Source organism: Protomyctophum parallelum (assembly GCF_964188405.1).
Source record: "Protomyctophum parallelum genome assembly, chromosome: 12".
Taxonomy (NCBI): domain Eukaryota; kingdom Metazoa; phylum Chordata; class Actinopteri; order Myctophiformes; family Myctophidae; genus Protomyctophum; species Protomyctophum parallelum.
In genome coordinates this window covers 9,834,439-9,862,401 of record NC_139712.1, presented here as the reverse complement: position 1 = coordinate 9,862,401, position 27,963 = coordinate 9,834,439, and the positions used below count along the sequence as shown (strand labels likewise).

Below are 27,963 nucleotides of genomic sequence, written 5' to 3'. Positions count from 1 at the left end.
GAATCTGATCTCAGGTCAGGATGGGTTAAACAAGCCGCCGGCAATAACAATAATAATAATAATAATAATATATATAAAAAGAAAAGAGCCATTTTGATGCCAGTTATGCTGCAGTCGTATAATGGAGTGCTGGGAAGCCGCATTTCATTAACCCATTCTGACCTGAGATCAGATTCATACGAGGTTTCCACTGGGACACACACACTGGTCTGATGAACCCATTCTGACCTGAGATCTGATTCTAAAAAATGTCAGTTGTTCTTCGATTTTTTTCAAAAATAGCAGACCTACAAGCTCAAGCTATGAGCTTGTAGATCTGCTATTTTTCAATAGCTAAAGCATAACATGATGCTGACACCAAAATGGGTTCCCGTTCAGAATGGGTTAATGGGAGGGGGGCATTGGGGAGGGGGGGGCATTGGGGGGGGGGGTCTAGAGTGGTCTATTTCAACCCTCCTCTTGGTTCCGAGACTGGCCTCTTTTCTACGTGGTTCGGTTGGGCTTCAGAATAAATTCACATTATGCTGGAAGGAAGTGCAACCAGAGGCCGGACAGCGTCTGGGGGTCAGAGGTCAGAGGGCCGGTCGACACCACCCCCGAAGTGTGTAAAAAAAACAGGAAAACACGACGATAACACTGGACTGTAGTTTAGTGTGAATGTAGTGTCTACCGTCGCCTGACCTGAGGAGAGAGAGAGAGAGAGAGAGAGAGAGAGAGAGAGGGGGAGAGAGAGGGGGAGGGAGAGAGAGAGAGAGAGAGAGAGAGGGAGAGAGAGAGGGAGAGAGAGAGGGGAACATCCATTCATTCATCCCAATGAGTACAGGTGGAATAATATCATTAAACCCTCCAACACCCGCATTCATTTCTACGTGCAAAAAATAGATTTCAACCTTACTATTACTTTGTACTACTAGGACTAAGACTAAAAAAATATGTTAAAAAAAAAAAGTTTGATGAAAAATTTATAATAATTATATAATAATATAATAAATTCATAATTTACATTTTGGGGATATCTTTCACAATAATGAATAAAACATGTTCTAGACATTCTAATGATCACAAAAAACATATATTACAATTATTGTACCTACTTTTATTAGGGTAAAGGTCAAAAGTCTTAGGTTAAAAAAAATTCAAAATTGCACAGAGTCCAGACATTTTTAATTTGTGTGAATTTCAGCCTCTGTGGGGGGGGGTATTTATATGCAAATATCATGACCAATGGCATTGAAATGGCATTGCAATGAACATCACTGGTGACGTTTAGGTGTAAAAAGAACAGAAAAATAAATAATCATTTTGTAATTAAATAAAATAAAATTGTTGCTAAAAAGCAACGCTGGGTCTTAGAGGGTTAACCCATTTAGGCCTGACGTCGAAATTGAAAAAAAAAAAAACATTTTTTTCGACCTCCGTGAAAAGAATATTCAAAGATTTGAGGCACATTTTCACGACTTTTCAAAAATAGCAGAGCTCGTAGAGTGGCGCGCTATGAGCTTGTAGATCTGCTATTTTTCAATAGCTAAAGTATAGCATAATGCCTGCATAAGACCTGAGGGGGGGGGGGGGGGGGGGGGGGGGGAGAGAGAGAGAGAGAGAGAGAGAGAGAGAGAGAGAGAGAGAGAGAGAGAGAGAGAGAGAAGGAGAGAGAGAGACAGAGAGAGAGAGAGAGAGAGAGAGAGAGAGAGAGAGAAGGAGAGAGAGAGACAGAGAGAGAGAGAGAGAGAGAGAGAGAGAGAGAAAAGGCCATTCATTCACATCCCAATGATTACAGGTGTAATAATCAGGGCTGCACATAAGCGGTGCGCCAGCAGCGCGCATGCGTCGTCAAAATTCAAAATGCGCTGTCAATCAGGCGCCGGGAAGCGCTTCTGCGTATACCAACAGCCGGGGGCCGGACCCAGAATGATTATTTATGGCCAGAATACTGGTAGTCAATTCTGTGGCGAGAGCATTTTCCAACCGACTGCCACTCAAAGTGGCTTACTGGCCAGTGGCCCAATACACAAGCACGTCTTGCACAAGTGCACTGGCCATTGTGGGCCAATCACAGCGCGTCCTTAGCCTGGTTAATAAACCAGACCGAATCAGCCGTTGGCAACAAAAAAAAATTGCCTGCCGGGCGGATTACGGTCTGGAGAGGCTCAATTGTATATACGCCCGTTTCCTACACCAGAGAAATGGGGCGGCCAATCGGGACACGGTATGCAATATGGGCGGACTTTGGTAACGTGACTTTCAACGCTTGAGACCTTTGACTGACAGTAGCTCTGACCAATTGCGTCAAAGAGAAAATGTTTCAACCCGCCCCCCCCCCCTGGAAATGAAATCCAAGCTGAGCCTCCCCAGACTAATATCCCGCGGTCCGTGCGATATTAGTCTGGTTTATTAACCAGGCTAGCGCGTCCTTACTCAAAAGGGGGGAGGATTCCATGCTGCTTTCTCTGCTGGGAGCTGGGAGGAGGGCGGTTGACAGCAGGAGGACACTGGACAGGAGTTTTACCACTGAGAAAACCTGACACAAATAGTTTCGTCTTCTCCGTTTCAGATAGCAAAGCTATACTGTAGTCCCCAGGGCATGCTTTGGACGCTTTTTTGCACTCTTCCCATTCGCCGCTGTGCTTGCGTTTGTTTTCCGGGGTGCTGGAGCAGCGTGGTTGGCTCGTGTGCGATGCCGTCTCTCACAGCCTATAGGCACCGGCCACCGACTTTTTACGGGTAGCCTACTGAGGTTTTAGTTCCGACATCGTGGAGTGGGAAGAGTTTAACCCATTTTGCGCGGGAACCCCTTTTGGTGTTAGCATTATGTTATGCTTTAGCCATTGAAAAATAGCAGATCTACAAGCTCATAGCGCGCCACCGAGTGGCGCGCTACGAGCTTGTAGGTCTGCTATTTTTTGAAAAACCGAAGAACGACTGACTTAGAAACATAGCTTTTTCAGAAAACTGTCAGGATGTAGAAGACATTTTTAGAATCTGATCTCAGGTCAGAATGGGTTAAAGGGATTGTGACATAAAAAAAAAGGTTTTGGAATTGTTCTTGTTTTTTTTTAGGTTTTCTAATCTCAATTGCACCCAAAAAAACATGAACTTTTAACATTCAGTAGACTTTCTGTGATCTGGGGTTTTCTGGCTCAAACAGGTGCTCTGATTTTGCCGGCAGTAAGTGACATCACTTACTGCAAATCCCATATATGTCAATGGGATTTGCCAGCAGATGTCACTGTTTTCACTGTGTTGCCTGTTTTCATTGTAGCTCAAAAGGCTTCCAAAAAACCCCAAAGAAAACTTCAGACCACAGAAAATCCACTGAATGTTCAAAGTTCAGGTTTTTTTGGGGTGTAATTGAGGTCATAAAACCTAAAAGAAAAAAGAAAGAGAAAAATAAATGAATGTCATAAAACCTTTAAAGCATTGCGGACTGGCACTGCTGCTGCCCAACATGAACACTGTGTCTCGCCATACTGTACTGTCCCTTATTATCGTAACGTCGGGTAGTGTACACTGTTTATTTTTGCACCGAGGAGCCATGTGTGTCTGACTGTCTGACTACGTACGTCGCTTCAGCTAAAAACACAAGGGAAGCCGGATGTATGCTTCGCCGTACGATGTGTCACATGTTTTAAACAAAATAGCTGATCTGCAAGCTCAGTAGATTAGGTTATTTATATACAAAATAATAAAAAAATCTAAATATTGTTTTGATGCTCATATTATCCTTAGGAAGTATGAAGTTGTTTTTATTAGAATATGTATTTCCATAGGGCTGGACCACACACACGGACCTAGATTTTAGCAAATTTAGATATTTTTAAATAATGGGATGAATCTACAACAAGAGCCATTCTAGGGCTAAATCTAGAGTTGCAATACCCTCCATTGACTCTTACACTCATCCAATAAATATCGTTTTGCTATAAGTTATTCATCCCTCTTTTATCCATCCGGCGACCAGTACTAGACCAAAAACGTTGTGTGCAGCCCTGGTAATAATATCATTACCCCATTCTGAACGGGAACCCATTTTGGCGTTAGCCTCATGTTATGCTTTAGCCATTGAAAAATAGCAGATCTACAAGCTCGTAGCGCGCCACCGAGTGGCGCGCTACGAGCTTGTAGGTCTGCTATTTTTTTTTAAATCGAAGAACGGCTGACATTTTTTATAGAATCTGATCTCAGGTCAGAATGGGTTAAATCAGACCAGTGTGCGTGTGTCCAGTGGAAACCTCGTATGAATCTGATCTCAGGTCAGAATGGGTTAATGGGTTCAAAAATTTTTTTGGCTACCGGTGGTAGGTAAAAAAACAGTACTCACCAGCCTGCCCGGTGTTCACCACTGCGGGGGCACATAACTGTAGGTGGGCGTGCCCGGGGGGCGATATGTGGGCATCGTGACCGGGTGAGGGGAGACGGGGGCCGGCGAATGAGTCGTCAGCAGGGTTCCTGAGGGGGAGGAGTCACGACGAATACAATCAGTACGCAATACCGACAAATACAATGCAAATAGTACGCAATACCGACAAATACAATGCAAATAGTACACAATACCGATGAATACAATGCAAATAGTACACAATACCGACAAATACAATGCAAATAGTACGCAATACCGACGAATACAATAGGTACGCAATACAATGGGTACGCAATACCGACAGATACAATGGGTACGCAATACCGACAGATACAATGGGTACGCAATACCGACAGATACAATGGGTACGCAATACCGACAAATACAATAGGTACGCAATACCGACAAATACAATGGGTACGCAATACCGACAGATACAATGGGTACGCAATACCGACAAAAACAATAGGTACGCAATACCGACAAATACAATGGGTACGCAATACCGACAAATACAATGGGTACGCAATACCGACAAATACAATAGGTACGCAATACCGACAGATACAATGGGTACGCAATACCGACAGATACAATAGGTACGCAATACCGACAGATACAATGGGTACGCAATACCGACAGATACAATAGGTACGCAATACCGACAAATACAATAGGTACGCAATACCGACAGATACAATGGGTACGCAATACCGACAAATACAATAGGTACGCAATACCGACAAATACAATAGGTACGCAATACCGACAGATACAATGGGTACGTAATACCGACAGATACAATAGGTACGCAATACCGACAGATACAATGGGTACGCAATACCGACAAATACAATAGGTACGCAATACCGACAGATACAATAGGTACGCAATACCGACAGATACAATGGGTACGCAATACCGACAAATACAATAGGTACGCAATACCGACAAATACAATGGGTACGCAATACCGACAAATACAATAGGTACGCAATACCGACAAATACAATAGGTACGCAATACCGACAGATACAATAGGTACGCAATACCGACAAATACAATGAGTACGCAATACCGACAAATACAATAGGTACGCACTATCGACAAATACAATAGGTACGCAATACCGACAAATACAATGAGTACGCAATACCGACAAATACAATGAGTACGCAATACCGACAAATACAATGATTATGCAATACCGACAAATACAATGGGTACGCAATACCGACAAATACAATGAGTACGCAATACCGACAAATACAATGAGTACGCAATACCGACAAATACAATGGGTACGCAATACCGACAGATACAATGAGTACGCAATACCGACAGATACAATGAGTACGCAATACCGACATATACAATGAGTACGCAATACCGACAGATACAATAGGTACGCAATACCGACAAATACAATGAGTATGCAATACAGACAAATACAATGGGTACGCAATACCGACATATACAATGAGTACGCAATACCGACAAATACAATGAGTACGCAATACCGACAGATACAATCAGTACGCAATACCGACAGATACAATAGGTACGCAATACCGACAAATACAATGAGTACGCAATACCGACAGATACAATGAGTACGCAATACCGACAGATACAATGAGTACGCAATACCGACAAATACAATAGGTACGCAATACCGACAGATACAATAGGTACGCAATACCGACAAATACAATGGGTACGCAATACCGACAAATACAATAGGTACGCAATACCGACAGATACAATAGGTACGCAATACCGACAAATACAATAGGTACGCAATACCGACAGATACAATGGGTACGCAATACCGACAGATACAATGAGTACGCAATACCGACAAATACAATGGGTACGCAATACCGACAAATACAATAGGTACGCAATACCGACAAATACAATGAGTACGCAATACCGACAAATACAATGAGTACGCAATACCGACAAATACAATGAGTACGCAATACCGACAAATACAATGAGTACGCAATACCGACAAATACAATGGGTACGCAATACCGACAGATACAATGGGTACGCAATACCGACAAATACAATGCAAATAGCAGGGAATACCGACAAATACAATGCAAATAGTACGCAATACCGACAATTAGAGGGGAAAGGAACTGGTTGGAATAACGTGTTCCTTCCACACGCTACGTCCAACCAGGGTTTTTCTCCTCTGGTGAAAACCATGGCAGTCCCCAAATCAGCGCAGACTCCATGACACCATGGCCATGGTGGTCCCCCCCCCCCCCCCCCCCCTTCACTGTGTGTGTGTGTGTGTGTGTGTGTGTGTTAAGGCTGTACCCTAGCCCTTATTTTAGGACTCGAACTTCGGCAGGAATTTCCGAGTGAACATTCGGACCATTTGTTTTTAATTAATTAAAAAATAACCGTCTGGATCAGAGCGCACAGCGCGTCTCCCCCGCTCTTCTCTCATCCCTTCCAACACACACACACACACACACACACACACACACACACACACACACACACACACACACACACATACCGACAAATACAATAGGTACGCAATACCGACAAATACAATGGGTACGCAATACCGACAAATACAATAGGTACGCAATACCGACAAATACAATAGGTACGCAATACCGACAGATACAATGGGTACGCAATACCGACAAATACAATAGGTACGCAATACCGACAAATACAATGGGTACGCAATACCGACAAATACAATGAGTACGCAATACCGACAAATACAATAGGTACGCAATACCGACAAATACAATGGGTACGCAATACCGACAAATACAATAGGTACGCAATACCGACAGATACAATAGGTACGCAATACCGACAGATACAATAGGTACGCAATACCGACAAATACAATGAGTACGCAATACCGACAAATACAATAGGTACGCAATACCGACAAATACAATGGGTACGCAATACCGACAAACACAATAGGTACGCAATACCGACAAATACAATGGGTACGCAATACTGACAAATACAATGAGTACGCAATACCGACAAATACAATGGGTACGCAATACCGACAAATACAATGAGTACGCAATACCGACAGATACAATGAGTACGCAATACCGACAAATACAATGGGTACGCAATACCGACAGATACAATGCAAATAGTACGCAATACCGACAAATACAATGCAAATAGTACGCAATACCGACAAATACAATGCAAATAGTACGCAATACCGACAAATACAATGCAAATAGTACGCAATACTGTCAAATACAATGAGTACGCAATACCGACAAATACAATGAGTATGCAATACCGACAAATACAATGAGTACGCAATACCGACAAATACAATGAGTACGCAATACCGACAAATACAATAGGTACGCAATACCGACAAATACAATGAGTACGCAATACTGACAGATACAATGAGTACGCAATACCGACAAATACAATAGGTACGCAATACCGACAAATACAATGAGTACGCAATACCGACAAATACAATAGGTACGCAATACCGACAAATACAATGAGTACGCAATACCGACAAATACAATGAGTACGCAATACCGACAAATACAATGAGTACGCAATACCGACAAATACAATGAGTACGCAATACCGACAAATACAATGAGTACGCAATACCGACAAATACAATGGGTACGCAATACCGACAGATACAATGGGTACGCAATACCGACAAATACAATGCAAATAGCAGGGAATACCGACAAATACAATGCAAATAGTACGCAATACCGACAATTAGAGGGGAAAGGAACTGGTTGGAATAACGTGTTCCTTCCACACGCTACGTCCAACCAGGGTTTTTCTCCTCTGGTGAAAACCATGGCAGTCCCCAAATCAGCGCAGACTCCATGACACCATGGCCATGGTGGTCCCCCCCCCCCCCCCCCTTCACTGTGTGTGTGTGTGTGTGTGTGTGTGTGTTAAGGCTGTACCCTAGCCCTTATTTTAGGACTCGAACTTCGGCAGGAATTTCCGAGTGAACATTCGGACCATTTGTTTTTAATTAATTAAAAAATAACCGTCTGGATCAGAGCGCACAGCGCGTCTCCCCCGCTCTTCTCTCGTCCCTTCCAACACACACACACACACACACACACACACACACACACACACACACACACACACACACACACACACACACACACACACACACACACACACACACACACACACACACACACACACACACACACACACACTTTTCTAATTAATGAAAAAAATAACCATTGAGATATCAGCGCGTCTCCCCCGCTCTTTATAAATCTCTCTCGTCTCTCACAACACACACACACACCACGAAAACAGCTGATCTGCGCGTTGCTCGTTAGCTGTTCCTCGTTAATTTGTTCCACCTGTGTATGAATGCGGCTTCAGAAGAAGTGGGCACAGGGAAAAAGCAGATCCTCCGTGACAGTTTTGCTTAACAATGATCAGAGTTCACTCCTTTTGTGATGCTATCATGCTAGAGAGCATATGCTAATATATTATGGCTGCTACTGGTAAGAACAGTTCCCCCTATCAGCGATCATGCTGGCGTGTGTGTGTGTGTGTGTGTGTGTGTGTGTGTGTGTGTGTGTGTGTGTGTGTGTGTGTGTGTGTGTGTGTGTGTGTGTGTGTGTGAGAGAGAGAGAGAGAGAGATGCGTCAGTCTCCAATCACCAAATTAATGTGCACAGCAGAACAAGGAGAGATTTCTTTAAAAAATCATAACTTCTGACAGGAATGCACTAGAAACTTACTTTTTTTTACACGTTCACATCGCATTCTCGCCGAGATATATTTTCAAGTTAATAAAAAAGGAAAATAAAATAAAAAATAATTAATAAATATATATATTTTTTAATTAAAATTAAATAAAAAAAACGAATGGTTCAAGCCCATTAATTAAGATTCGAGTGCCAACCCTAACGAGCGAACATTCGAACCTTGAATGTTTGGGGACAGCCTTAGTGTGTGTGTGTGTGTGTGTGTGTGTGTGTGTGTTTGTTTGTCTAGACAGGCTGGTTTACAATTTCTCCAATTTACCTCCGATATCACAGCCAATACAGGTCATGGTGCCGACTGAAAGGTTCTCCCCATTTTTGTACTGTACCATTCTGACCTGAGATCAGATTCATACGAGGTTTCCACTGGACACACACTGGTCTGATTAACCCATTCTGACCTGAGATCAGATTCTAAAAATGTCAGTCGTTCTTCGATAAAAAAATAAATAGCAGACCTACAAGCTCGTAGCGCGCCACTCGGTGGCGCGCTACGAGCTTGTAGATCTGCTATTTTTCAATAGCTAAAGCACAACGTGATGCCAACACCAAAATGGGTTCCCGTTCAGAATGGGTCAATCTCTCTCCATTTCTTCCATCTTCATAATTTTAATTCTGTCCATTACGATTGCCCATTTTCTAAGACGAAGATGAAATGAGGTGAAAGGCATGTCGATTCGACCAGTGGCTTTGTTTGAACTGGTGATGGGAATCCTTCAACTAAGACAAACACAAACATGTGCTTTTAGTTATTTTAGGTGTATTTATTTTTCATGCCGTGTTCCCTTAATGTAAATGTAAATGTATTCCACTGTTTTGACTGTCTGTTTTTTCCGTCTTGTGTTTCCTGTGAGGACTGCGGATGAAAATTAACAACTGTGCTATATCCGGTGTTTTTACGTTCACCGCCATTGCCGAAGCCCTTCGGCAATTGCGCTTTTATAGTGCATTCGATCGAGCGACCCATAATGCTACTCACGTTAGCCGGTTAGCTATAGCTGTGTTGTTAGCACAGCACAGGATCGTTCATCTTAGATCGTCGTCGCCATGAGAATCCATTCTATCCGTTTCTTTCAATCGCCTGTATCTCCTATTCCTTGTTCCCAGATGGCATTTTTTGGTCAAAACAGCGTTTCTTTGACGGCACAGAGCCGACGCTGTGAAGGTCTAAATTTGCAACGGCATAGATTGATCATGTAAACAAAGGTTGCCTTGGCAAACGTAAAGCTGGCCGGGATATAAGCCCACTTCCGGTCGAGGCAAAATGTCGGCTATTCAAAATAAGAGCTCAAATTAAAAAAAAAATGCTGGCGTGAATTAGGTCCTAATTTCTCAATGAATGGTAGCAGTAAATGTGTCTAACCCATTCTGAACGGGAACCCATTTTGGTGTCAGCATCATCTTATGCTTTAGCTGTTGAAAAATAGCAGATCTACAAGCTCACAGCGCGCCACCGAGTGGCGCGCTGCGAGCTTGTAGGTCTGCTATTTTTTTGAAAAATCGAAGAACGACTGTGACATTTTCTAGAATCTGATCTCAGGTCAGAATGGGTTCATCAGACCAGTGTGTGTCCAGTGGAAACCTCCGTATGAATCTGATCTCAGGTCAGAATGGGTTAACCCATTCTGAACGGGAACCCATTTTGGTGTTAGCATCATGTCGTGCTTTAGCTGTTGAAAAATAGCAGATCTACAAGCTCACAGGTCTGCTATTTTTTTGAAAAATCGAAGAACGACTGTGACATTTTCTAGAATCTGATCTCAGGTCAGAATGGGTTCATCAGACCAGTGTGTGTCCAGTGGAAACCTCCGTATGAATCTGATCTCAGGTCAGAATGGGTTAACATGCATTGTCCTTGTCCAAAATAAACAAATAAAGTAAAAAAAAAAAAGGTGCCACTCACCGGCCACCATGCCCATGGTGACATGTTCATGATTTTTCAAAAACAGCAGACCTACAAGCTCGTAGCGCGCCACTCGGTGGCGCGCTACGAGCTTGTAGATCTGCTGTTTTTCAAATAGCTAAAGCATAGCATGATGCTAACACCAATGCTAACAAATAAAGTAAAAAAAGGTACCACTCACCGGCGGACATGGCCATGGTGGTCCCGGCCACCATGCCCATGGTGATGCCCCCCCCTCCCCCCCTCTGGTGCATGTGGTGGTGGTGGGGGTGGTGGGGGTGGTGGTGGTGGTGGGGGGGGGCATACATGGGCACGGCGGCGGCGCCGTGGGGCATCCCGTTGGGCTGCACCACCGTCGTGTGGTGGATGACGTGGGGGGGCGGGGCGGCCGCCGCGGCCGCGTAGAGGGGCTGCGTGAAGTACGCCGCCTGTTGATGCGACGCTAGCAGCGCCTGGAGATAGAGAGGGGGAGAGAGAGAGAGAGAGAGAGAGAGAGACATATTATCATCATACTATAGATGCTAGCAGGGCCTGGAGAGAGAGAGAGAGAGAGAGAGAGAGAGAGAGAGAGAGAGAGAGACATATCATCATCATACTATAGATGCTAGCAGGGCCTGGAGAGAGAGAGAGGGAGAGAGAGAGAGAGAGAGAGAGAGAGAGAGAGAGAGAGAGAGAGAGAGAGAGAGAGAGACATATTGGAAAAACACAACAAAAACCCAAAGCAGCGTCGTTTTCGTCGACTAAAACTAAGACGAAGAATGTTCGTCGACTACCTTTTTTCACTGACTAAAACTAAATAAAAACGAATCTATGGTGACTAAAACTAAGGCTAAATATACTGACAATTTCGTCGACAAATAAAAACTAGACTAAAATGTTAGGAAGGGACTATAGTGGACAAGAGATCCAGTTTTATGCTGGGTTGCATGCTGAAAATAGCAGATCTACAATCTCACAACGCGTCGCAGTGAGATTGAATATCTGCTATTTTCAGCATGCAACCACAGTGTAACATATGTCATTACAACGACATCAAGGCCTGTCAAAACACATTTTAGTCGACTAAGTCAACTGTAGATGTAGTCGACTAAAATCGTATGACATGTAGTCGACTAAAACTGGACTAAACACTAGAACATTCCAGGCGGCTAAAATGTGACTAAAACTAAGTGAAAACTATTCAAGAGACAACGACTAAAACTTAAATAGAAATTTGCTGCCAAGAACAACACTGACCCAAAGTAAATCAGAATGCTATTTGGCCCTCAACCCGAGAATACACAGTGGCAAATGACCCGACCACCGTTACTGATCCAAAACTGAGGAAGATGTTGACTATTATGTACAGACTCAGCGACCACCGCCTGGCAGTAGAAACAGGCAGACACAGACAGAACTGACACAGACACAGACAGAAGTGGCTGCCCAGAGAAGACAGACTGTGTTCACTCTGCTCTCAAGGGGAGCTGGAGACAGAGCTACACTTTGTGTTACAATTACAATGCGACAAGTATAAGGACAACAGAGAATCGTTCTTCCCTAAATTTAAGGAAAAATATAAAGAATTTGAATCCACCATTACTAATAACTCATCACTCCAATTATGTTCTGGGAGAACAGTCCAAATGCACAGTTTTGGCAGCAAAATACGTGTGGAGTTGTCATCAACTGAGGGACAGACAGTGGACAGAAGAGACAGGTATATCTGTCTGAGGGACAGCCAGTGGACAGAAGAGACAGGTATATCTGTCTGAGGGACAGACAGTGGACAGAAGAGACAGGTATATCTGTCTGAGGGACAGCCAGTGGACAGTAGAGACAGGTATATCTGTCTGAGGGACAGCCAGTGGACAGTAGAGACAGGTATATCTGTCTGAGGGACAGACAGTGGACAGTAGAGACAGGTATATCTGTCTGAGGGACAGACAGTGGACAGTAGAGACAGGTATATCTGTCTGAGGGACAGACAGTGGACAGAAGAGACAGGTATATCTGTCTGAGGGACAGACAGTGGACAGAAGAGACAGGTATATCTGTCTGAGGGACAGACAGTGGACAGCAGAGACAGGTATATCTGTCTGAGGGACAGACAGTGGACAGCAGAGACAGGTATATCTGTCTGAGGGACAGCCAGTGGACAGCAGAGACAGGTATATCTGTCTGAGGGACAGACAGTGGACAGCAGAGACAGGTATATCTGTCTGAGGGACAGACAGTGGACAGCAGAGACAGGTATATCTGTCTGAGGGACAGACAGTGGACAGTAGAGACAGGTATATCTGTCTGAGGGACAGCCAGTGGACAGCAGAGACAGGTATATCTGTCTGAGGGACAGACAGTGGACAGCAGAGACAGGTATATCTGTCTGAGGGACAGACAGTGGACAGCAGAGACAGGTATATCTGTCTGAGGGACAGCCAGTGGACAGCAGAGACAGGTATATCTGTCTGAGGGACAGACAGTGGACAGTAGAGACAGGTATATCTGTCTGAGGGACAGACAGTGGACAGCAGAGACAGGTATATCTGTCTGAACAGGGTCATTAAGTTGCTGTCATGTTTATGTTTGTTAATTTATTTTCATTGTTAACTGTATTGCTTGTTGTTCATTATTGTTGGGATGTTTGTTGACTTTTGTTTTGTTGTATGTACGCTTTGGCAATGTAGAACATATTTATCATGCCAATAAAGCCTTTTGAAAATGAAATGAAAAAATGAAAATTGAGACAGAGAGAGACAGAGAGAGAGAGAGAGAGAGAGAGAGAGAGAGAGAGAGAGAGAGAGACAGAGAGAGAGACAGAGAGAGAGAGACAGAGGGTTATATACATGCAGGCACACTGCAGTGGTGTTTCCGTCGACTAAAACTAAGACGAAAAATGTTCGTCGACTACATTTTCTTTTCCACTGAGGAAAACCAAATAGAAAATAAATGAAAACTAAGCTACGATGACTAAATATACTGACAATTTCGTCAACACATAAAAACTAGACTAAAATGTTATAGGAAGGGAGGGACTATAGTGGACAAGAGATCCAGAAAAAGTAATTTTCCACTTGGTTGCATGCTGTAACTCGCAACGCGTCGCAGTACGACGCGTTGTGAGCTTGTAGATCGGCTATTTTCAGCATGTGTAAAATCCTCCATTACGACGGCATCAAGGCCCGCCTTAAAGCATTGTCACATGTCTCCCCCCTGCTCCGCTCCCTCCACTGTCTCCCGGTCGCTGCCCGCACAGAATACAAAACTCTGATGCTGGCATTCAAAGCAACCAAAGGTATGGCTCCCCCATATCTTGCAAGTATGATCGAACCCTACAAACCCTCCCGCGCACTCAGATCAGCCAACGCGGGGAAGCTGGAAGTACCCTCACTAAAAACGCCGGGACGACAACGCTCCACACGTTCCCAAACTCTTCTCCCTTCTGGCTCCAAAACTGTGGGAATGCACTTCCCATTGCAGTCAGAACTGCAGCATCACTCCCAATCTTCCGCCGTAGTCTGAAAACCCAACTTTTCAGACTCCATCACGGCCCATATCACTTACCCCACCCCCTTAGATAGCATTTCTGTAGACTTAGATAGCATTTGATACAGACTTATAGCAGGTTATGTGTAGACAGCACTATAATTGCATTGTATGTAGTCATAGCACGCCATAGTACATAATTATGTATAGCATAGTAGTATATATATGTATAGTTTCATTATATAGATATTCCACTGTTACGTTCTTAGCTTACGCATGTTTCATGATAAATGCTTTTTTATGTGATGTATTCCCATGCTTTCTTGTTCTTGCTTAATGTAAGTCGCTCTGGATTAAGAGCGTCTGCTAAATGCCTAAATTGTAAATTGTAATTGTGGAATCGTGGTCTATAGCTACGCGACACTAATCAAAGCGTCGACTCTCGCGGCGTTTCTCGGTGCGCGTACGTACGGCCCGTGTACACACTGACCTGGGCGTAGGGGTTCTGTTGGTGGGGGAAGGCGCTCCTCAGAGGGGTACTGACCTGGGCGTAGGGGTTCTGTTGGTGGGGGAAGGCGCTCCTCAGAGGGGGTACTGACCTGGGCGTAGGGGTTCTGTTGGTGGGGGAAGGCGCTCCTCAGAGTGTACTGACCTGGGCGTAGGGGTTCTGTTGGTGGGGGGAAGGCGCTCCTCGGCAGGGTACTGACCTGGGCGTAGGGGTTCTGTTGGTGGGGGAAGGCGCTCCTCAGGAGGGTACTGACCTGGGCGTAGGGGTTCTGTTGGTGGGGGAAGGCGCTCCTCAGGAGGGTACTGACCTGGGCGTAGGGGTTCTGTTGGTGGGGGAAGGCACTCCTCAGAGGGGTACTGACCTGGGCGTAGGGGTTCTGTTGGTGGGGGAAGGCACTCCTCAGAGGGGTACTGACCTGGGCGTAGGGGTTCTGTTGGTGGGGGAAGGCGCTCCTCAGAGGGGTACTGACCTGGGCGTAGGGGTTCTGTTGGTGGGGGAAGGCGCTCCTCAGCGGGTAGATGGCCGTCTGGTAGGGGTTAGGGGACGAGGCGTAGGGGGGGAGGTTCCCCGCGTTGGGAGAGCAGGACATCTTGAAGGGCGCGCCGGGAGCGTAGCCTGCACAGGGAGGGAGGGAGGGAGGGAGGGCAGAGATCAAATAAGTGTACACTCCTAAAGTGGGGGTCCCGGGAACCCCCCCCCCCCCCCCTAAGGGAGTTCCAGGGGGTCCCCATGCCGCTATTTAACCCATTTTGACCTGGGAACGATTCAAAAAAATGTTCTTCTACATCCTGACGGTTTTCTGCAAAAAGCTATGTTTCTATGTCAGTCGGTCGTTCTGTCGACTTTTCAAAAATAGCAGACCTACAAGCTCGTAGCGCGCCACTCGGTGGCGCGCTATGAGCTTGTAGATCTGCTATTTTTAAATAGCTAAAGCGTAACATGATGCCGACACCAAAAGGGGTTCCGACCCAAAATGGGTTAATGATCATCATCATTTTTCGACCGCGGTCGAGAAGTAAGTAAGTAAGTAAAGTTTATTCATAGAGCACCTTTCACTGACAATTACAGTCACAAAGTAACCCATTTAGGCCCCACGACGTCAAAATAAATAAATAAAACATTCGCTCTGAAAGAATATATATTCAAAGATTTGTGCCGCAGACCTACAGGCTCGTACGAGATTTGTAGATCTGCTATTTTTCAATAGCAGTCGTCCGAGTGGATGAGCACAAACCTATTCAAACTAAACGGAAATAAAACAGAGGTGCTACTGGTAGGCCCCAAGCTAAAAAGAGATCAGGTGATGAACTCTGTCTAGGACATCTAGCAAGCGTGGGTTTAAACCATTCTGACCTGAGATCAGATTCACACGAGGTTTCCACTGGACACACACTGGTCTGATTAACCCATTCTGACCTGAGATCAGTTTCTAAAAATGTCAGTCGTTCTTCGATTTTTCAAAAAAATAGCAGACCTACAAGCTCGTATCGCGCCACTCGGTGGCGCGATATGAGCTTGTAGATCTGCTATTTTTCAATAGCTAAAGCATAACATGATGCCGACACCAAAATGGGTGCCCGGTCAGAATGGGTTTAAACCACAAGTAACCAGCCTCGGAGTAATCATAGATTCAGACCTCAACTTCACATCCCACACATCAACAAAAATAACCAAAATTGCATTTTTTTTCCATCTCAGAAATATAGCCAAGTTACTACCCTTCCTAACACAACCAGATGCTGAAAAAAAAAACATCCACGCTTTTGTCACTATAGTCGCCTAGATGACTGCAACACAGGATTACCAAAAATGGCCATAATAGTAAGAGAAATCTATGAAAAATCTGGGAACTAAATCGTTAACAAGAAATGTCTTCACCAATGTGTTTCTAAATGTGTCTAATAACATGTACTAAAAGTTTGAAATTCAACTCCTGTGGGAAATTGAGTTATTAGCATAATATGTGACCATACCCATAACATCCTATATAAGGCCAAAAAGTCGTATAAAAAAAAACTAGGGTGTTTTCATGATTCTGAATCCATTCCAAGCATTCGTTTTGCACAAAAAAACACTCCTTGGGCTAATTTAGGCCATATCCACTTGCACCAAATGTGCTGACCTCATCACGTTTGTGATGACGGCTATGGCCGTTTTCCTCCCAAGGAGTGTTTTTTGTGCAAAACTAATGCTTGGAATGGATTCAGAATCATGAAAACCCCCTCGTTTCATATGTCACATGCTACTGAAAGAATGATTAAATTTGGACTTTTTGGCCTTATATAGGATGTTATGGGTATATGGTCACATATTATGCTAATAACTCAATTTCCCACAGGAGTTGAATTTCAAACTTTTAGTACATGTTATTAGACACATTTAGAAACACATTGGTGAAGACATTTCTTGGTACCGATTTAGTTCCCAGATTAGTCAAATACCTGATAAAATGCCCTTACTGTAAACAGACTACAACTCATACAAAACTCTGCTGCTATAGATTATTAACGAAAACAAAGAAAAGAGAACACATCACACCAGTATTACACACCCTCCACTGGCTTCCAGTCTCCCAGAGAATAGATTTTAAAGGTACTACTTATAGTTTACAAAGCACTCAACAGCCAAGGCCCTGCATACATAACAGATCTCCTACCATCATACACTCCATCCAGAACACTAAGATACTCAACAGGAGTGGAGTTTGCATGTTCTCCCCGTGTCCCCTAGGGTAGGTACCCTCACATGTTCTCCCCGTGTCCCCTAGGGTAGGTACCCTCACAAAAAACATGCAGTAATCCTGGTCTCTAAACTGCCTCCCCCTGGCCAGCCGGGGCGCCTGATGGAGGGGAAAGGAACTGGTTGGAATAACGTGTTCCTGCCACGCGCTACGACATCCAACCAGGGAAACTCCCCCCTGTCAGGTGTAAAAGGAGCAACTTGGGACACTCAGGCATGAAGGAAGCATGAGTTCAAGTCCGTTGCTCTCCCCTTTGTCCCCCATATATGGGGACTAGGTTGGCGGAGGGTGTGTAGAGCCCAGGATCACATTAGATGATTGACACAGGGGTGAAAAATGGGTTACAAAATCGTGGGATAAAATATATATATATATATTAAAAAAAAAAAAAGATCCTCAACAGCAGGTTTACTAAACCACAAAAGAAAAGAAAAACCACGAAAGAAAATAGGGAGAGGCAGCATTCTCGTTTTATCCACCAACATATTCAAACACAAACTAAAAAAACACACCTCTTCAGATTAGCCTTCGATCTCCACCCTGCCGTAGCACTTTATTGAGGCTTCAAATAAATGTATTTTATTATTATTCGATTATATATTTTTCTCTTAAAAGGGACACTTCACCCTTTTTGCAAAAAAATATATGTTAATGACGTTTAGAAGCTTTAGAACACTTTCCTGGGGGTCTTTATGTGTGTAATATGTGGTTTTAGATCTTTTAGATTGTAGCAGTGAGCCCAGTGTCTCTGATGTCATGGACACTGGGCTCACTTCCTTCCTGGACTACATGTTGTCTCAGTAAGACAGCTCTCCCCCTATACACAAGGAGGAGCAGTGCACCAAAGAATTATGGGAATTGTAGTCCAGGAAGGTAGTGAGCCCAGTGTCCATGACATCAGAGACACTGGGCTCACTGCTACAATCTAAAATATCTAAAACCACATATTACACACATAAAGACCCCCAGGAGAAGTGTTCTAAAGCTTCTAAACGTCATTAACATATATGTATAAGTGTCCATTTAACAAATATCTTAAATGCTGGACCTTCTCATGCCTATTTTTATCTCGATGTCTGATGTCATGCACATTCACGGTCTTGTCTTGTATCGTGTTTGATATAACCTATATGACCTTTGACCTAACTGTAAAGCATTTGATGTATATCCTGCCTGTGAAGCACTTTGAACTGCAACCCTGTGTGAAAGTAAAGTAAACACAAATAAAGCTTATTATTATTATTATTATAACATAATGCTTAGTTAAAACACCAAAAGGGGTTCCCGCACAAAAATGGGTTAACAACAACAAAAGTAAAACAAGTCAATAAGACAAATCAAGAACTAAATCACTCATAAAGTAAGACAAAATACAGTTAACCCATTCTGACCCGAGATCAGATTCATACGAGGTTTCCGCCGGACACACACTGGTCTGATGAACCCATTCTGACCCGAGATCAGATTCTAAAAATGTCAGTCGCTCTTCGATTTTTCAAAAATAGCAGACCTACAAGCTCGTATCGCGCCACTCGGTGGCGCGATATGAGCTTGTAGATCTGCTATTTTTCAATAGCTAAAGCATAACATGATGCCAATACCAAAATGGGTGCCCGGTCAGAATGGGTTAAAAAAATAAGCAATCAACATTTAACCAGGCCAGGCTATGGAAAGGCCCGTCTAAAAAGGTGAGTTCTCAACAGACCAGTGTTGTTTTTGGCAGCAAATTTCTATTTTAGTTTTAGTCATAGTCTTTGGACTGAAACTTCATTTAGTTTTAGTCACATTTTAGTCACCTGGAATGTCTTAGTGTTAGTCTAGTTTTAGGCGACTAAATGTCATAAGATTTTAGTCGACTAAATCTACAGGTGATTTAGTCGGGCCTTGTTGCCGTCATAATGACTTATTTTACACTTGCTGAAAATAGCCGATCTACATCTAGATCTGCTATTTTCAGCATGCAACCAAGTGTAAAATGACATATACTGGACCTCTTGTCCACTAGTACCTCTTGTCCACTAGTCCCTTCCTAACATTTTAGTCTAGTTTTTATTTGTTGACGAAATTGTCGGTATATTTAGTCTTAGCTTTAGTCGCCATAGCACAGTTTTCATTTAGTTTCCATTTAGTTTTCTTCAGTGGAAATAGGTAGTCGACGAACATTTTTCGTCTTAGTTTTAGTCAGTGTAGGGAGGCAAGTGTTTATGATGATGTTTTGTTTTCTCGCTTTGTGTTTAGTTTTGTCGTTTTTGTTCTTTTTTTTTGTCTTCTTCCTGTTAACAGTATTGTCCTGTCTGTCTTTGTTTTATGTTATGTTTGTTTGTTTTTGTTTTGTTTTCTTGTTCCCCCCCCCCCCCTTCTGTTTGCTTTGTTGTATTATTTTACCTATGAAAGCCATTTATCTGTTAGAGGGGTAGGCACTATAAGCCTATAGGCTTCAGCCTACACCTTTTTGTTCAATGTTTCTTTTGCAAAAACAAAAAAAAAGCAGGCACTGTGTATTGATTTGTTATAATGACCAAAATGAATAAACTCTACTCTACCCTTGGCAGCAAATTTCTATTTTAGTTTCAGTCATAGTCTCTTGAATAGTTTCACTTAGTTTTAGTCACATTTTAGTCACCTGGAATGTTCTAGTGTTTAGTCTAGTTTTAGTCGACTAAATGTCATACGATTTTAGTCGACTAAATCTACAGTTGATTTAGTCGACTAGAATGTGTTTTGACAGGCCTTGATGTCGTTGTAATGTAAGATATACAATCTCACAACGCGTCGCAGCGCGACACGTTGTGAGATTGTATATCTGCTATTTTCAGCATGCAACCCAGCATAAAACTGGATCTCTTGTCCACTAGTCCCTTCCTAACATTTTAGTCTAGTTTTTATTTGTTGACGAAATTGTCAGTATATTTAGTCTTAGTTTTAGTCATCATGGATTTGTCTTTATTTAGTTTTAGTCAGTGAAAAAAGGTAGTCGACGAACATCTTTCGTCTTAGTTTTAGTCGACGAAAACAACACTGGTGCTTACCTGTAGGGAAGGCCGGGTTGGCCCCTGGGTACATGTTGGCGGGGTATGCCGGCGCAAAGCCCATGGGGAACCCTGCAGTCCAGGGAGAAAATATGGACAATGATTTAATTAATCACATCCGTTTTAACAGTTTGACTGCTGAAAACGATTTACCAGACTTTTAATCAACCCCCCTTCACTGCCGAGATTGTTGTATTACCTTTAGAGCATACGCTGAATTATTTGGGCTTTTAATCCGCGAAAAAAGCTTCCTCTGTTTGTTATGAACGAGCGCACCACCCGCCATCTTGGTACACCCGGAAGACGCAGCACAGGACCCTCCTCCATGAGGCGTTGAACCCCATTCGTTTGCATTGGCCTCAATTTCCCAGAAGCCCTAGCAGCCCACAGCATGTGCCGATTTCCGGTTTCATCGTCAAAACAAATGCATCTACTCTCTATCTCCGCGGCGAAGAAGGATTTTCTATTTATTTTTGAGTGGTGCAAACCACTCCTACAACCAGCTTGCAATGTCCTTGTACTTGTTTGTTTGTTTGTGTGTGTGTCTGTCTGTGTGAGCATGAGTATGTGACTTAATAATAGCAGTAGGGGGCGCCAGAAACAGTGAGAGGGGTAGTGACTCTAATGAGAGAGAGTGAGAGAGAGAGAGGGGGGGGGGAATTGCACCACTCAGTTCACACGTGTGTGATTTTTTACATTACGTCGGATTAAACACATAAAACAAAAGGCGCGTATGTCCGATATGGCAGCGACATTAACCTGGAGTAATCCATTCCCGGCACGGAAACTGTCAGCTTGTCGTTCGAAAACAGAAAACGATTCCGGGAGGAGGGAGGTGACCGGGTCGGCCAGTGGCTCATGGGTCGACCGGTCGGACCATGGGACGGTAAATTCACCTCGCCCTCCCTCAACTATTATGACACTGAGGGCTGTATTTTGCGTGTCTTAAGTACCAGGTCTTATTACCTATAACTTGAGTAAACTAAAGACCTGGAGGCGTGGATCAATGCCCTTTGGCTATTCTATGAGTGGCCAAAGAGCATTGATCACGCCTCCAGGTCTTTAGTTTACTCAAGTTAGGGAATAAGACCTGGTACTTAACCCATTCTGACCCGAGATCAGATTCTAAAAATGTCAGTCGCTCTTCGATTTTTCAAAAATAGCAGACCTACAAGCTCGTAGCGCGCCACTCGGTGGCGCGCTATGAGCTTGTAGATCTGCTATTTTTCAATAGCTAAAGCACGACATGATGCTAACACCCAAAATGGGTTAAGACACGCAAAATACAGCCCTGAATCTCTCTCTCTCTCTCACACACGAGCACACAGTTCTAAATGGCTAGCCAAGCTTGACATTTCTCTCACACACACACACACACACACACACACACACACACACACACACACACACACACACACACAGTACCTGGGTAGAGTGCACCCTTCTGGTTGGCATAGGGGAGCCCTGTTGGTGTGGGGCTGTAGGCAGGATTCATAATGGCGTCGGCACGCTCGCAAGAAGCTGCAGTTAAAAGAGCACAGAACAGAACAGAACAGAACAAATGAGATATATTATTAATATTGTATTATATAATATATCGAGGTTAATGTTTTCTAAATATCCAGAAATCTTACACTACTTCATACTACTTACATTAACCCATTTTGGGGGTGGGAACCCCTTTTGGCGTTTTAAGCATTACGTTATACTTTAGCTATTGAAAAATAGAAGATCTACAAGCTCATATAGCGCGGGCTACGAGCTTGTAGGTCTGCCATTTTTTTAAAATCTTGAAAATGTGGCGCAAATCTTTAAATGTATATTCTTTCACAGCGAACGCCTTTAACTCAAATCTTTGCTTCTGGGGGGGGGGTCCCTGGAACAACATATCTTTAGATGGGGGTCCGTGGCCAAATTCTGATAATTCTGGGGGTCCTTGACATGAAAAAGGTTGAGCACCCACTGATATAGGAACATAGGTTTTTTTTTCCAGAAAACTGTCATTTAGAAGACATTTTGTAGAATCGTGCCCAGGTCAAAATGGGTTAAAGTTCTGGCAAATGACTAGGAGCTGCAAATCAACTGTTTTCTATTTGACCAGGACCTCTGTTTTATTTTCTACGACTGCTGCTAGGTTGTTGTTTTTTCCTCCAGGACAATTAACAATATGAGCATTTATCAGACGCTCGTAATCCTGAGCGATTTACAGTAAGCAAGAACAACACATGGTAATACATCAAATACAGAGGAATAATAGTCATAAAGAATCAGAAGCAAGCTTTGTTTAACATCTGCATTACTTAATTTACACACAAGTCTACACAGAGGCCCCTTTTCCACCGGTTGGTTCCCAATGGGAACCGGTTCAGTTCTTTGTGGTTCTTAGTCCATGAGCCAGAGCTCCAAAATTGAAACGTTAATGAATCGAGTGGGCAAAACCATACCTATATTAGATTATTAATATTATCACCATGAAATTTCCCAAATTGAGTACTTACAAGAAGACAATGATTTATTGTATTATACATTTTTACATTTTTAAATATGCAAATGAGGCATTATGTAGGAAAATATGCAAAATTATTGAAAATATGATACTATACTGTGGAAGAGTTATCATGTATTAATGTACTTGTATCGATCCTATAAACAATTTAATATAGGTCTAGTTTTTCCCACCAATTATGGAGCTCTGGCTCATGGACTAAGAACCCAAAAGAACTGAACCGGTTCCCATTGGGAACCAACCAGTGGAACAGAACTGAACTGGTTCCCATTGGGAACCAACCGGTGGAACAGAACTGAACTGGTTCCCATTGGGAACCAACCGGTGGAAAAGAACTGAACTGGTTCCCATTGGGAACCAACCGGTGGAAAAGAACTGAACCGGTTCCCATTGGGAACCAACCGGTGGAAAGGGGGTCTGTATATTTTTTGATCAACGTCTGCCTGTTATCTCTCTAGTCTCTAATGGTACCAACATCAATACAGAATGGAGTTGTGGACAAAATCTTAACTAACGACAACAAAACATTCCAAGTCTTGGCGGGTCTGAGGGGCTAAATGTCATCAAATGGTGGTTCCGTGGCTCAAATGGGTCCGAGAGGCTAAATGTCATCAAACGGTGGTTCTGTGGCTCAAATGGGTCTGAGGGGCTAAATGTCATCAAACGGTGGTTCCGTGGCTCAAATGGGTCTGAGAGGCTAAATGTCATCAAACGGTGGTTCCGTGGCTCAAATGGGTCTGAGAGGCTAAATGTCATCAAATGGTGGTCCGTGGCTCAAATGGGTCCGAGAGGCTAAATGTAATCAAACGGTGGTTCCGTGGCTCAAATGGGTCTGAGAGGCTAAATGTCATCAAACGGTGGTTCCGTGGCTCAAATGGGTCCGAGAGGCTAAATGTCATCAAACGGTGGTTCTGTGGCTCAAATGGGTCTGAGAGGCTAAATGTCATCAAATGGTGGTCCGTGGCTCAGATGGGTCTGAGAGGCTAAATGTCATCAAACGGTGGTTCCGTGGCTCAAATGGGTCTGAGAGGCTAAATGTCATCAAACGGTGGTTCCGTGGCACAAATGGGTCCGAGAGGCTAAATGTAATCAAACGGTAGTTCCGTGGCTCAAATGGGTCTGAGAGGCTAAATGTCATCAAATGGTGGTTCCGTGGCTCAAATGGGTCCGAGAGGCTAAATGTCATCAAACGGTGGTTCCGTGGCTCAAATGGGTCCGAGAGGCTAAATGTCATCAAACGGTGGTTCCGTGGCTCAAATGGGTCCGAGAGGCTAAATGTCATCAAACGGTGGTTCCGTGGCTCAAATGGGTCCGAGAGGCTAAATGTCATCAAACGGTGGTTCCGTGGCTCAGATGGGTCTGAGAGGCTAAATGTCATCAAATGGTGGTCCGTGCAGGGCTCAAATGCTGAATATATATATAATAGACCTTTGATGTCAAAAACGGTTATTAATATAATAACCTATTACAAGTACAAATCATTGCTGGACTATAGTCTGTACCACAACACAAGCCTTTTAAGCCATAGCTCAGGCGGGCTAAAGATACGGTGATTTCACATCTCTCGTCTCTGGTGACGTTTGTGTTATTGTGCATCATTCCGTATATTGCATACATTATGAATCATAGCATTAGCAATAAAAGGACTATACAGCCTCATGTGAGTGACATGCCATGCCGTACGCTACGACGTCCGTGACATTGATCATTGGTGATGGGACAGTACAGTCTGTCTACTGTCAACAGGCCGGGGGGGGGGGGGGGGGGGCAGCCAGTCACAGCAGCAGCAGCAGCATCCCATTGCCACGAGGAACGCTCTGCTGTGATTTGACTATTGGTCGTCATGACAACTGCTGATCTTTTGCTCCGATATACACCCAGGCACCACTGTCTGTCTGTATGCATTTGTTTGGATTGGCCTTGAGTTGATACAAAGGTTTGATTAATATGTTTAAAAAGCCAATTCTGAACAGACAGGAACCCCTTTTGGTGTTTTAACCCATTCTGACCGGGCACCCATTTTTGTGTCGGCATCATGTTATGCTTTAGCTATTGAAAAATAGCAGATCTACAAGCTCATAGCGCGCCACCGAGTGGCGCGCTACGAGCTTGTAGGTCTGCTATTTTTGAAAAATCGAAGAACGACTGACATTTTTTTTAAATCTGATCTCAGGTCAGAATGGGTTAATAATGAAACTGTCAGGATGTAATAGACATTTTTTTAATCTGATCTCAGGTCAGAATGGGTTAAGCAATTGTGTTATACTGTACTTTTAGCTATTGAAAAATAGCAGATCTACAAGCTTGTAGATCTGCTATTTTTGAAAAATCGTGAAAATATATATTATTTCAGAGCGAACGTTTTTAACTCAAATCTTTGCTTCTGGGAGGAGGTCCCTGGAACAGCATATATATATATATATATATATATATATATATATATATATGAAAAACTTTGAGCACCACTGACATAAAAACATAGGATTCTCTGAAAACTGTCATGATTTAGAATACATTTGTGGAAGCAGTTCTCAGGACTAAACTTGTTCATTAGGTGAGATCCCTGCACATATTTTTTTATAATTTATTTTCTGTAGACCTATAATGTTTTTATTGCGAATAAATAAAACTATATTGACCCGTGTCAATATATGTGCCTACAAACATACATACATACATGTAGGCACAAACCCTCAACTCTGGGATATCACCCCTAAAATAAAATAAATAAAAACACTACAACTAAATCAGAATTTGCTGTCAAAAAACTAAACCCCCTTTTCTTCTGGGGCAAAATGCTAAATAATAATATCTTTACAGCAGTGGTTTAATTTCAACCCTTTTCATATCAAGGCCCGTTATTATTTATTGGGTATTTGAGCCAAGGAACCATTTGATGAGGTTTAGGGCTGTATTTTGCGTGTCTTATAAGTACCAGGTCTTATTCCCTATACTTGAGTAAACTAAAGACCTGGAGGCGTGATCAATGCCATTTGGCTATTCTGAGTGGCCAAAGAGCATTGGTCATGCCTCCAGGTCTGCTAGTTTACTCAAGTTAGGGAATAAGACCTGGTACTTAAAGGTTTTATGACATTCATTTTCATTTATTATTCTTTTTTCTTTTAGTTTTTGTGTGTGTCTTTTAGTTTTTATGACCTCAATTACACCCAAAAAACCTGAACTTTGAACATTCAGTGGATTTTCTGTGGTCTGAAGTTTTCTTTGGGGTTTTTTGGAACCCTTTTGAGCTACAATGAAAACAGGCCACACAGTGAAACAGTGACATCTGCTGGCAAATCCCATTGACATATATGGGATTTGCAGTAAGTGATGTCACTTACTGCCGGCAAATCAGAGCACCTGTTTGAGCCAGAAAACCCCAGATCACAGAAAATCTACTGAATGTTAAAAGTTCATGTTTTTTGGGTGCAATTGAGATTAGAAAACCTAAAAAAAACAAGAACAATTCCAAAACCTTTTTTTTAAATGTCACAATCCCTTTAACCCATTCTGACCGGGCACCCATTTTGGTGTCAGCATCATGTTATGCTTTAGCTATTGAAAAATAGCAGATCTACAAGCGTATCGCGCCACCGAGTGGCGCGATACGAGCTTGTAGGTCTGCTATTTTTGAAAAATCGAAGAGCGACTGACATTTTTTTAGAATCTGATCTCAGGTCAGAATGGGTTCATCAGACCAGTGTGTGTCCGGCGGAAACCTGGTATGAATCTGATCTCAGGTCAGAATGGGTTAAGACACGCAAAATACAGCCCACTGTCTCTCAGACCCACAATTCCATGCCGTATTGACGTTGGTACCATAGGAGAGATAGTCGTGTAGACTTCTTGTCATTATTAAATTATGTAATGCCAGATGTTCAACAATAATGTAACTCTTGAGTTACATTATTATTATTATTAGTTAAAGATCTAATAAGGGTCCATTTGGTTACCAACTCTCCATCATTTAGCTGTATATGGGGACCACCTGGATTGGAACCCCCATCCATCAAGGACCACCGGTGGTCCCTTGGACCACTGGTTGAAAAACCCCACTGCTTTTACAAGGGAAGCGCAGCCAGCTGTGCTAGCCAATCAAAGCACACGACGACCGACCCACCACCCCTCCGGGCTATGGGATGTATGCAGCCCAAGCTGTAATACCACCCCCCCCCCCCCACGCGAGCCCCCCCTTCCCCTAATATGCTGCTGCAATAACACAAAACACACACTCCTCCCCCTTCCTCCACTCTCTGAGAGACATACACAATGCAAACACACACACACACACACACACACACACACACACACACACACACAACATAGTACACACACACACACACACACACACACACACAGAACACACACACAGTCCACACACACTACACATCACACACACTACACACACTACACAGAGCACGTACCGTTGAGTTTGTGTCCTGCTGGCTGCTCTGTATTGAAGCAGAGAGTGTGTGTGTGTGTGTGTGTGTGTGTGTGTGTGTGTGTGTGTGTGTGTTGTGGCCGTTATAGCACGGCTCCGCCGATCTGTAAAGGAAAGTGTAAAAAAAATAAAAGATGGAGTGTTTTGTTGTGTGCGCCTCCTCCCTCCCTCCTACTCCAGAAAGACAGTGTGTGTGTGTGTGTGTGTGTGTGTGTG

At 43.4% G+C, this 27,963-nt stretch overlaps 1 protein-coding gene across 1 annotated transcript; it reads right to left on the bottom strand.

The window, feature by feature from the left end:
• Positions 1-463: 463 nt before the first annotated feature.
• Positions 464-27,963, bottom strand: fam168b (family with sequence similarity 168 member B). The gene is made up of 7 exons (XM_083778633.1): positions 27,731-27,963; positions 22,226-22,321; positions 20,801-20,872; positions 15,501-15,646; positions 11,240-11,510; positions 4,319-4,446; positions 464-681 (listed from the first exon to the last, which is right to left on the bottom strand). Exons 2-6 carry the CDS (start codon positions 22,293-22,295, stop codon positions 4,334-4,336), a joined length of 672 nt encoding a protein of 223 aa, XP_083634759.1. The 5' UTR covers positions 22,296-22,321; positions 27,731-27,963; the 3' UTR covers positions 464-681; positions 4,319-4,333.

Bases quoted from the DNA above. Each gene is read 5' to 3' on its own strand.
- fam168b (XM_083778633.1), bottom strand. From the start codon at position 22,295: ATGAATCCTGCCTACAGCCCCACACCAACAGGGCTCCCCTATGCCAAC. The intron at 11,511-15,500 runs GTCAGTACCCCT...CTCTATCTCCAG, and splicing joins AACAGAACCCCTACGCCCAG to GCGCTGCTAGCGTCGCATCA. The intron at 4,447-11,239 runs GTGAGTGGTACC...CCTCCCCCTCAG, and splicing joins CACCATGGCCATGTCCGCCG to GAACCCTGCTGACGACTCAT.